This window comes from Neoarius graeffei, chromosome 16, assembly GCF_027579695.1.
Source record: "Neoarius graeffei isolate fNeoGra1 chromosome 16, fNeoGra1.pri, whole genome shotgun sequence".
Classification (NCBI taxonomy): domain Eukaryota; kingdom Metazoa; phylum Chordata; class Actinopteri; order Siluriformes; family Ariidae; genus Neoarius; species Neoarius graeffei.
Window position 1 is genome coordinate 20,663,861 of NC_083584.1, and position 12,974 is coordinate 20,676,834.

The following is a 12,974-nucleotide window of genomic DNA, read 5'->3' on the forward strand; positions in this document are numbered from 1 at the left end:
AAGGTAATCCCATGTGATCTCGTTTGGACAGTAAACCTGTTGGTACAGTTAAATGCAGCACATGAATGAGGCATCTTTATTCTCCGCTTTGACCCATCCAATATGGCGGCGAGGATGACGTATGATTCTACGCGGAAGGCGGCGTCTTTAATGGTCCGGAATAAATTGAATGCTACACGTTGATGGATTAATTTGTTCTTCTACGCCCTTTTTGAGGAATGTATTGTAGGACTTAAACCAACATCTGAAGAGGTGAGATCGCTCCTTTTTTGTTACCTATTTTTGCTGGCGGGATTGACTCTGCCCTAAGGGCTATTCTCTCTCTCTCTCTCACTTTGCACCATTACACAATAAATATTCACAGTGAAAATATTTTGTAAGCGCGTTTCATGAACCAAGTTATAGGATTTGTTGACGACTCGCATCGAGTTCGTTACACTTCTACCCGGCGTGAAGCACTCACAGTCATGTGGTTGTGACGTCATCGTAAACAAATCCGTTCTACTCATCCAGACAACTTCGCAACGGCAACGTTGCCAGATCTTTCCACTCTGGAACCCGTTCTCAAAAAAGATTGCGTTTTGGGGCACCCAAAACGCCGGTGCCGTGTGGACGCCAGGCCGAAACGATAAACAATTGTATCGGATTCACCTGAATCCGTTGCCGTGTGGACAGGGCCTGAGTTTCTGGAGCATCACATTTGTGGGATCGATTAAATGCTCAAAATGGCCAGAAAAATGTCTTGACTATATTTTCTATTCATTTTACAACTTATGGTGGTAAATAAAAGTGTGACTTTTCATGGAAAACACAAAATTGTCTGGGTGACCCCAAACTTTTGAATGGTAGTGTAACTCAATAACCATCATATGATGTAACTGGAGAAAAACAAACAAAAAACAAAAAACAACCCCCCCCCCAAAAAAAAAAAAAAAAAACTAGGGCTGTCAATCGATTACAATATTTAATTGCGATTAATCACATCATTGTCCCTAGTTAACTCACGATTAATAGCACTTTAAAAAAAATCTGTTCTAAATGGACCTTAAAAGGGATATTTTCTATGGTTTTGGCGAGTGGGCGTGGACAAATCTGCTTGCTTTATGCACATGTATTTGACCAGGTCAGGAAGGATAAGGCTGAACAAAGCAGAAATTACTTCTGTGGTTATTTTATTCCCCCACTGCATTTAAAAAATAAAGCAGTGTTAACGTTATAATTGTGAGGGTTTCGCACAATTCAGTGTGAACAAATTTCCTCGAGTCCTGGCCTCAACTTCCAGCCTCAAACTATCCAATTAAATAAACTAAACAAACTCGGTGATGTGGACTCTGGAGAATAGTAGTGGCTATCTTTAAATAAAGAAAATAAAAATACAAAACCCAAATAAATACATCTGTGCAGCCACACAGCTTATAAAGATGTTTTTCAGTAAAAAACAAGAACTCACTGGTAAATATACAGAACATTCAGGAGCACAAACTGCATTTATAAACACTTACATCACTCACATACTGTATTTCTCAGAATAAAACAAACTCTCTCACACACACACACACACACACAGGCGCCATCTGCGGGGGGGGGGGGGGGGGGGCACGGACCTTTTTGACCCCCCCAAAGATAAAGTTGGGGGGGGCAAAAACACCCTAATAATGAAATGTGAAAAAGTAGTAAACAGTACAGATGAATTCATGTTAACTGACGATTGAAACCAACTAAACAAATAATAGCCTAGCTTTGAATGCAAAATAAGTAATCTATAGAAACGTCACCTAAAATGTTATGATCGGACATGACCCGCCCCCTTTTCCGCTTGCAATATTCCAATGGTTGGCAGTGAGTGATTGACAGGTTGCACTCTGCAAAATTTACACTGCATAGCACTAGGCCTATGCGGCCCAGGCAAAAAAATTAAATAAATAAATAAATAAATAAATAAAATGGTTCGTTGCGTAGCAACCAAGGCAGCACTACTGAGGCGAAAAGTTCTGTGTGGCCTCCCGCAACCGTTTTCACTGAACAGTGAACATAGAAATGAAGCAAAATGAACAAGTGGATTATCCGAACCAATAGGCCGGCAGCCACCAGCAATGAAGGTGATCATGTTGTGCAGAATTTGGATGCTGAAGTTTGTGTTAAAGCCGATGCGGATATAGATAGTTTTCACATGACGTCACAGAGTTGGGGATTCCCTGGTGGCGGCCATTTTGGAGGGCTAGCTTACCGTACGGGTCACTGAGCACACATTGTAGCGTGCGAGTTACATTCATTTATATATTATTTACATTTATAGTTACATTACTACTATTTAAAGCTAGCAATGGTGCAAACTTGTTGTATTCACGGCTGTTGTAATAGGTTAAATGATGAAGTCAAGCGGAGCTTTTATGGAATTCCCACTGTATGGGAGCACGAAGGCGAGCAAACAAAGAAACTCAGCATACAAAGGAGAAATCTATGGCTTGCGAGAATCTACCGCAAGGATTTTCAGCCTTCCAAACACAGCAGAGTCTGCTCCGATCATTTTATAAGTGGTAAGTTGTTTAAATAAACAATCAATTGTGTTTAAGTTTGTTTTTGGAAACCAAAACATTGTGTAAACAATCTCTAGAGAATGCCTAACTGGAGCCGCTGAGTGTACGTTTACATTGTAATGTACACTTAATATCGCTCACGCAAGAGTCATTTTTGAAAAACATTTTAGGTCTATTCTGTATGATTTGATTTGTGTTTAATCAACTTATTACGGTTGCATAACATTCAACAGTCTATTTAATGCTAGAATATATAAAAGTTGTATATATCAGACAGCCTTTAAAGTTTGATGAAGTCATTTTCAGGCTTTGGAGTTTGGTTAGGCTAAATCATATTAAACCATAGAGAAATATAGGCCTTCTACTCAGCCACCAGATGCAAAGTAATATTGCACAGTATTCATATAGTAGTAAGACAGTTTCAGTAAGTAAAATACACGAGCGCGCCAAGTGATTGATAATTAAAAAAACATGGTCCGTTTTGTTTGCCCACCAAGATGGCGGTTGGGGGGCGTTCCCCAGGATGCCGTGACGTCAGTGAAAACTATCTATACAAGTTTAACGTGCTTAAGCCTTTTTATGGAGTATGGTGAACGTTTTTTTTTTGCACTATTCTTGTCAGTTGTCTGCCGAATTCACCTCATCTCATTATCTCTAGCCGCTTTATCCTGTTCTACAGGGTTGCAGGCAAGCTGGAGCCTATCCCAGCTGACTACGGGCGAAAGGCGGGGTACACCCTGGACAAGTCGCCAGGTCATCACAGGGCTGACACATAGACACAGACAACCATTCACACTCACATTCACACCTACGGTCAATTTAGAGTCACCAGTTAACCTAACCTGCATGTCTTTGGACTGTGGGGGAAACCGGAGCACCCGGAGGAAACCCACGTGGACAACATGCAAACTCCGCACAGAAAGGCCCTCGCCGGCCACGGGGCTCGAACCCGGACCTTCTTGCTGTGAGGCGACAGCGCTAACCACTACACCACCGTGCCGCCCTGCCAAATTCATCCAAAAGAAAATTGCATTAAACTAAATTTGTTTATTGAATAAATTGTGTTTCATATAATGTTTAAAGTCGTGAGATTTTTTTTAATGCATCATAAGTTATCGTTAAAATGGGCGCTTCCCACTTGCAACGGTGAATAGTAATGAATGAAAACGACTTACAACTGAGTCTTTGATATTCAACTACATACACTGCTGACGTCATGACGTCACGGTGCAAGAACATAATTCTGACCCCCCAATGTTGACATGAAGTTGGCGCCTATGCGCGCACACACACACACCTGGACCTTAAGATGTCCTCTTTTCTCCCCACTGAATCATCAAAAGCATATAAAAAACACACGTTTTTTGTAAACAGTCAGAATGCAACAATATAAGTTGATCCTGTACATAAGTGCACTTAATCATGACTTACACCAACCAGCTACTCGCTACATCGCTCACTCGCGCTATGTCACTTCCTGCTTCCCCAAACTCCAGGGGAGGGGGCATAGAACATGCATGCGTTAATCAGGCGTCAAAGAAAATTAGTGGCGTTAAAAGTAATTTGGTTAACGTGTTATCGTGTTCACTTCAACAGCCCTAAATATAAAACATAACGTGCTGTTAGAGGAAATGAATCAAGAACAGGTTGGTGTGATGTGGCCAGATGCAAAGTAGTTACTCTTCACCACTAACAGGATATCCTGAAGTGTTTTATTCTCTTACACCCCAACAATTGACTAATAATGATTACTTTTTTCTTTTTTATTATGAATTAGGGGGCGGCACGGTGGTGTAGTGGTTAGCGCTGTTGCAGTAAGAAGGTCCGGGTTCGAGCCCCGGGGCCGGCGAGGGCCTTTCTGTGCGGAGTTTGCATGTTCTCCCCGTGTCCGCGTGGGTTTCCTCCGGGTGCTCCGGTTTCCCCCACAGTCCAAAGACATGCAGGTTAGGTTAACTGGTGACTCTAAATTGACCGTAGGTGTGAATGTGAGTGTGAATGGTTGTCTGTGTCTATGTGTCAGCCCTGTGATGACCTGGCGACTTGTCCAGGGTGTACCCCGCCTTTCGCCCGTAGTCAGCTGGGATAGGCTCCAGCTTGCCTGCGACCCTGTAGAACAGGATAAAGCGGCTACAGATAATGAGATGAGATGAGATTATGAATTAGCGACACATCTTCCATTTCTTATTATATTGGTACCCTAAAGGTTAGCAGGTTTGGGAACCGAAAGCTCTCCGGTTCGATTCTGGTGGAGTGAATGAACAGTGCGTTGCCCTTCCTCTGCATCTATAGCTGAAACGCCCATGAGCAATCCACCTAACCCGTGGGTGCTGTAGTGCGTCTGCTCACTGCTCTGGGTCAGTGTGTGCGCTCACGGTTCCACATTTAAAACAGCAGAACAAGTTCAGTCCTTACGTTCCTCTACTTGTGCTATCCGGTTTGTCCCGGTCTCCTAAAGACTGAAAAATTATGGTTTTGTGTCTTTCTTCACATGCTCCATTTCTTTCGAATAAACTGCCTGACCATGTGCACATTTCCGAGAACGTTAATGTTTTCAAAGCCAGACTTAAGATGTATCTTTTTAGGCTTGCTTTTAATCTAGAGTTGTTTAGTCTTTAATTATTAGCCTTTTTAATGTTATTGAATTATTATTTACTAGTCTGTGATTGTAAAGCGCTTACAGCATGTTTGTACAAGTGCTATATAACTTGTATATCTCATCTCATTATCTCTAGACGCTTTATCCTGTTCTACAGGGTCGCAGGCAAGCTGGAGCCTATCCCAGCTGACTACGGGCGAAAGGCGGGGTACACCCTGGACAAGTCGCCAGGTCATCACAGGGCTGACACACAGACACAGACAACCATTCACACTCACATTCACACCTACGCTCAATTTAGAGTCACCAGTTAACCTAACCTGCATGTCTTTGGACTGTGGGGGAAACCAGAGCACCCGGAGGAAACCCACGCGGACACGGGGAGAACATGCAAACTCCGCACAGAAAGGCCCTCGCTGGCCACGGGGCTCGAACCCGGACCTTCTTGCCGTGAGGCAACAGCGCTAACCACTACACCACCGTGCTGCCCCTAAATTGTATAATAATATTATTATTATTATTATTATTATCAATCATCATCAGTCCTGTTATCACTAATGTTATTCAATCCACATTCACTGGATATGAGCAATCACGTGCTCTGATTGGCTACTCTACTACTACGATATCAGCTCATATACCGTGAGCAGAGAAAAACAAAATGGCAGAGCGTGTTGGTGAACTAACGGAGGACGAAATAAAAACTCTACTCAAGAAAAAAAAAGGGCAACAAAATATGGAATAAAAAAGTGTTTGATGGCAAGAATGCATCTTTTTTTAGTTTTCAAGAATTATTATTATCGCATTTTTCACCAATAATTTTGTTGGACATTTTGTATAAAAGTTATCAAATTTGCAAAAAAATAAGAATAAAAAAATGCTCCGTTTCTGAAAATCCAGTGAACATGGATAGAATTCGGTGCTACGCACCTCGTCGGCTATCAGCTCATGTACAACTTGATTTTGTGGAATAACTGAAATACAGCAGCTATATACAGTCTTTCCGTCCCCAGCCTCTCTTTTTCCCTCTTCCTTGAAGCTACATCAATCAATCAAAAAACCTTGTCACATGACTGAGAAAGTGTAAAGTCCTCCATCTTGAATGCTTCTTTCTAGCAGGAGACTTTACCCCTGACAGCTGAAGTGCTCACGCTGCAGACACCTTTCATAAACGTTCACAATAAACGTTACATTTTATAGATTACAGATTGTTTTTAATGTTTATACAAAGCATCTGCTATAAACACGTCCCTGTGAGCGAGTTGCTTCTTAAGAAAAGACAGACACTGTATTAAAGGAACAGTCCACCGTACTTCCATAATGAAATATGCTCTTATCTGAATTGAGACGAGCTGCTCCGTACCTCTCCGAGCTTTGCGCGACCTCCCAGTCAGTCAGACGCGCTGTCACTCCTGTTAGCAATGTAGCTAGGCTCAGCATGGCCAATGGTATTTTTTGGGGCTGTAGTTAGATGCGACCAAACTCTTCCGCGTTTTTCCTGTTTACATAGGTTTATATGACCGGTGACATGAAACAAGTTCAGTTACACAAATTGAAACGTAGCGATTTTCCATGCTATGGAAAGTCCGCACTATAATGACAGGCGTACTAACACCTTCTGCGCGCTTCGGCAGCGCATTGATACGGAGCTCAGATATCAATGCGCTGTCGAAGCGCGCAGAAGGTGTTGGTACGCCTGTCATTATAGTGCGGACTTTCCATAGCATAGAAAATCGCTACGTTTCAATTTGTGTAACTGAACTTGTTTCATGTCACCGGTCATATAAACCTATGTAAACAGGAAAAACGCGGAAGAGTTTGGTCGCATCTAACTACAGCCCCAAAAAATACCATTGGCCATACTGAGCCTAGCTACATTGCTAACAGGAGTGACAGCGCGTCTGACTGACTGGGAGGTCGCGCAAAGCTCGGAGAGGTACGGAGCAGCTCGTCTCAATTCAGATAAGAGCATATTTCATTATGGAAGTACGGTGGACTGTTCCTTTAATATAAACCTGCTGTTATAGAAATGTAATTAACATTGTCTGAGGTCTGACCAATCAGAATCGAGAATTCAGCAGCGCTGTGGTATCAGGATTTCTAAACAACAAACACAAAACTGGTTAATAGTCACTTTTTACAATTTGACTCATTTGCAAATATTTACACACATGCTTTCTTCCATATTGGAATATGAACACGGTATCTGCGTTTTCCGACTACTTTGAGTGTTCCTTTTCTCAGCCTACACTACTGTTCCAAAGTTTGGGGTCACTCTGAAATGTCCTTATTTTTGAAAGAAAAGCACTGTTCTTTTCAATGATCACTTTAAACTAATCAGAAATCCACTCTATACATTGCTAATGTGGTAAATGACTATTCTAGCTGCAAATGTCTGGTTTTTGGTGCAATATCTCCATAGGTGTATAGAGGCCCATTTCCAGCAACTCTCACTCCAGTGTTCTAATGGTACAATGTGTTTGCTCATTGCCTCAGAAGGCTAATGGATGATTAGAAAACCCTTGTACAATCATGTTAGCACAGCTGAAAACAGTTGAGCTCTTTAGAGAAGCTATAAAACTGACCTTCCTTTGAGCAGATTGAGTTTCTGGAGCATCACATTTGTGGGGTCGATTAAATGCTCAAAATGGCCAGAAAAATGTCTCGACTATATTTTCTATTCATTTTACAACTTATGGTGGTAAATAAAAGTGTGACTTTTCATGGAAAACACAAAATTGTCTGGGTGACTCCAAACTTTTGAACGGTAGTGTACATCATTAGGAAATCTAACATCTCTCACTTTAAAGGCTCTGACTGCAAACATTTGTGACGCCTCTCCGAATCCAGGGACGCATGTCGGCTGAAACGAATCCGAGATAATCACAAAAGAAGCATTTTTTTTTCGAAATTTGTGATTTTCGTTTTTTTCCATCATGTGCAAGTTGAGATCTTGAAGAATGCAATCAGTATTTCAGATAATAGATTGTTTTGTTGGAAAAGCATACATTTTTTGTTGCAAACTGTCTCGTTTTTGTCAGGACTGTAGCCTGCTGGGGGGTGTGGGTAAATTACCATATGGGCCATTCACATGATGATTTAACTCTTTTTTTTTTTTTTTTTTTCGCCAATCAGCTGTATGATACGAGCTGAGCTCGTGGCTACTTAAGCTGCATACAGGCATGTAATTTCACTATGGAATGAGCAAGCTAAACAGCGCGCAGAGGAGCTGAAACACCGCGAAGCAAACAGACGCACGGTAGTTACATCGGAGATGACCATTTCTAGCAAAAAAAAAAAAAAAAAACGCAACCAAAAGGAAGTGTTCTAGGACTACATTCCATCGGAGGCATTGGTGTGTGCAAGGCGACGTTTCTTTTTCTGATGGGGTAAGTTTATTAATCTAAGGCTGTGTGGTTATTTTTGCATGTAACGGAGAGTGTTGTGGTTTGGTTACATGAAACTAGCATTGTGTTAGTTGTGTTATCATCGTGCTATCTTTCTTTCTTACGGTGTGAGTAATTTTTCAACCACAAAGCGTTAAAGTATACTTTAGGACTTATTTTTGTACTTCATAATTGTTTTGGGCATACTTTGCATAGAAAGAAAATTGACGTGGTGATCTTTGTTTACATGAAAGTAGCATCGTGCTAGCTAGTAGGGGGTAGGGCTTTCCTTAATGTCATGCAAATGAGCACCATTATGTGCCTGCCCTGCACCCAGAGTAACTGAGATGGTTAACTTTGAGGGCGATTTTCTCCCTTTCCTGTTTTAAGAGGTATGCACTTTCAAAAGGCCACACATTCTTCAAATATTGTCAGATCTCCACATGGAAGGCATCATTGGAAAGCTTAGAAACTGTACTTTCTAGGGCTGTAACGATACACCCAACTCACGATTCGATTCGTATCGCGATTTTTGACCCACGATTCGATACGCCCACGATTTTTTTTTAAATGTTTAAAGTAGTAAATTTGACTTATTAACATTTACTTACATTAACTATTTAATAACAAATAATTCAGACCACTGCAGAGAATGAGTAATATGTATGCAAAAATGAACAAATGTATATCCAAAGATTGTTTTATTTCTCAAAATAATACTGTTGAGCCGGAAACTCTTTTTTTCGGTTCTGAAAAAGTCATTTTTCCAAATCGTGTAAATCCGTTAAGATTTTTTTGGGGGGTGTGGCTCTCTCATTGTCTCACTCTCATAGGGCCAATGATTTTCTGTGATCGCGGAAAACAGATGGAAATTACGGAATTTTTATGGTGAAACATTGCTCGCGTGTCAAAATGTAACTGCCGCAGAAGGCTTCCGCCCAAGCAGACATGCCTTCAGTGTTGCCAGATATTGCTAACGTTTTCCACCCCAAAATATGTTCAAAACCAGCCAAAAAGCACCTAAACCTGCCCAATCTGGCAACACTGCATGCCTTTCCGGTCAAGTGATTGTGATTGGCTTGTGGCACACCTAGCCAGCCAATGAGCTGCTTGTTTACAGATTTCGCTCCCCGCGTCGCAACCAGAATGGCGACCGCTTAAAAGAAATGAATGCTCTGCCAGTGGCGAGTGTGGACGTTGCGTGACTCGCAGAAGATTGTCGCAGGTCGGCGAAAAAACGACTTACTAATAGATATAAAAAAATAAAAGTAATTTAAGTAAGTTTAAAATGTAATTTAAATAAAAAGTAAAGTATTCATAAATTGAAGTTTGGAAGCCCCTCTGTTTTTGGGCTGAGGAGAAGTTTGAAAGGGTGGACCGCAATTCTGCCTTCTTGTATCGCGATACGGATCGTGGCTCTGCGTATCGCGATTTCGATACGCATATCGTTACAGCCCTAGTACTTTCTGAATCTGTCAATAACTCAAAATGCCCCCGGGTGGACATGTGTCCCTGGATTCCGTTATCTGACACATTTTCTACTTCTATTGCTGTTGGAGTTTCCAGATGTTGCACTGCTGCACACATTGCGTATCCTGTGTGGAAATGTTTTGCTGAAATAAAATCCGTCCCACATTTTATGATTCCGGAGATTGCCGAAGCAAGTGAGCAACAATATCACGTGACCACCATGGGGTGTGTTTGACCTCCTTTTAACCAAAATGAGTCAGCGTGGGCAAATATGGCGGACTTGGTTCTTTTGCCAGCGGAAAAGAAAAGGAAAGCCTGCCTAGTGAGTGCAACTGAAAGACAGAGCAAAGTTAGATGATGTGTCATTTTTCTGGACAGATAATCATTCTAGCTAGTGCTTAGCTATCTAAGCCTTAGAATGCATGGGCTCGAGTCCACGGTAGGGAGTATGGAGTTACACAACTAATGTTTTGATCATACAGAGAAAGAAACGAAAACACAAAAGCAGTAACAGACAAAAGATCGATTCGCCCTTTGTTTCACGGATCTATTTGCGAATGTTAACTGCAAAGTACATCCTTGCAACTCAAAACTCTCCGAGGTCGATGCAGAGTCACGATGTTTTCCATGTGGCACCATCTTGATGTGATGCAGTTCCATTGTTATGCTAATTAGTTAAAGCTCCTCCCTCGTGTTCAGCTGTTTCCATAGGGTCATATGGTTTACCTCAAGAGGGAGGAAAACGGTCTCCCCCCCCCCCAAAAAAAAAGCAACCCTCAGGACATCAAAATGATCACATCTTGTTTGCATGATATTGTTCTTGCGAGATGTAGGAAAGTGGCATGCACAATTTAAAAATAATAATTTTTTAAAAATTGCATTTTATAGCCCTTTTCCACTACCCTTTTTCAGCTCACTTCAGCCCGACACGGCTCGCGTTTCGACTACCTCAGAGCAGCACGACTCAGCTCGCTTCAGCCCTGCTCAGCACCCAAAACTCGCACGGTTTTGGAGTAGGGCTGAAGCGAGCCAAACCGAGCTGAGTGAGGCTGGGGGCGTGAGCAGACACTCCCCTGTGCACTGACTGGTGAGGAGGAGTGTCCTCACATGCCCACACGCCCCGCGAGCACGCTGGGATCTGTAAACACCGTAAACCTGGAAGAAGAATAATTACGAATTACGATAATTTCTGAAGCCTTATGCGCCTCGCCTCATCTATACGCTCTTGCCAGTATCTGTTGGCGTTGTCGGTGACAACAAGCCACAGCACCAAGACCAGCAACACTAATGACTCCATGTTTATTGTTTACTATCCGGGTCGTGAGACTACCGCTTAAAAGGTCACTGATGTCACTGTTTGCGCCGCCTAACGACATCACGTGACGTCCACCCACTTTCGCTAACTCCACCCAATGTGTCCACCCACTTCCAGCCAGCACGGTTCAGCGCGGTTGTAGTCGAAATGCAACTCAGGGATGTGATTTGGGGCTGGTGAAATTATCTGAAAATTTTAGCCGGGGGGCTGGGGGCCGCAGGCCCCCAGCTGGTCCAGGGCAGCGGCCTGGTGGGGGGACAAGGGGGGGAAGCCCCCCGAAGCTCCTGGGTTCTGGGGTTTTCTGACTTAAAAATTGTACTAAAATGGCAAGCAAACACACAAGAAAAAACTTGTCATGATTAACAAATTCAAGCCAATTTAATGGTCAACATGCAACTCTGACACACACACTCTCACACACACACACTCTCGCTCGCTCACACACACTCTCTCTCTCTCACACTCTTTCTCTCGCTCACACTCTCTCTCTCTCTCACACACACACCCCAAAGAACCAGCGCGAGCAGGGCCCGCTAGCCCCGGACCTTGTGACGTAATTCGCCCCGAGGCGAGCCGCGGTTTTTCTCCAACCATTCCCAGCGGAACTTTTTTTTCACTATTCTGTCGATTTCTTTAACTCGATTTGCATCTTTACGCTTGATCACAGAGGCTGCCATCTTTCAACTCTTTGTTTGAAGCGAGCTTACGTACAGCTATCTAACAAGCGCGTTCATTGGTTGTTACAGAGCGATGAGCCAATCACGTACCTCGTTTCATCTCATTGACGCAATTACGTCATTGAGATGAAACGAGGTACATGATTGGCTCATCGCTCTGTAACAACCAATGAACGCGCTTGTTAGATAGCTGTACGTAAGCTCGCTTCAAACAAAGAGTTGAAAGATGGCAGCCTCTGTGATCGAGGCGTAAAGATGCAAATCCGAGGCTGCCATCTTTCAAACAAAGTCGGAACGAATAGGATACGAATGTGGATGAGGGAAAAATCAGAAAAAAAAATTTTCTTCAAGTTTTGAGGTGAAAAAAGCGGAATTCCGCGAATTCGCGGAAAAATCACATCCCTGGCAACTCCAACAGCCCCACTCAGCATGGCTCAGCCCAACTCAGCCGCGTTGGTAGTGGAAAAGCGGCATTAGATGACTTTGCAGTCAGCACCTTTAACTAGTTTTGAATCAAGAAGTGGAAAAAAAAAAAAAAACCAACAACAACAACAACAACAACAAAAAAAAAACCCTTATCCTTTCTTGTATCGTTGTGAGTGCAGCTCTTACCTGCCCTCTCCGTCTCTGCAGTTGGGGCAGGAGCAGGCCACCCTGCGCAGCCTCTTGCTTGGTTGCCCCTCCTGCTCTGAGGGACTCTGTGCCTGACCCAGCTGCTCCGGACTCACGGCGTTCAGAGTGGTGTTGGACAAGTTCCCCACAGTGACGGTCACCGGGCCGGGCTGGACCTTAACACCTTCCTGACCCTGTTGCTGGCCTGTGGAACGAAAACACAGATGCACCTTTTTTGTTTTTTTTGCAAAACCAACCGAGAACACGTCAGACATTTCAGGAGTCCGTTAGGATTCTTCTGCTGCAGTAGGTACTCCATATGGATACTGGAAAGACTTACACTTTCCAAAACTAAAAAAAAAAAAACCCAACCCTGGTTTA

General features: G+C 42.9%; 1 protein-coding gene across 2 annotated transcripts in view; it reads right to left on the reverse strand.

Annotated features, from left to right (window-relative positions):
• Window positions 1-12,974, reverse strand: part of sp4 (sp4 transcription factor) — a 69,514-nt gene that overhangs the window by 15,763 nt on the left and 40,777 nt on the right. For both annotated transcript variants that reach the window (XM_060942616.1, XM_060942615.1), the window contains exon 4: window positions 12,594-12,798. In XM_060942616.1, the coding sequence (XP_060798599.1) occupies window positions 12,594-12,798 (205 nt within the window). The remainder of the gene's footprint in view (window positions 1-12,593; window positions 12,799-12,974) is intronic.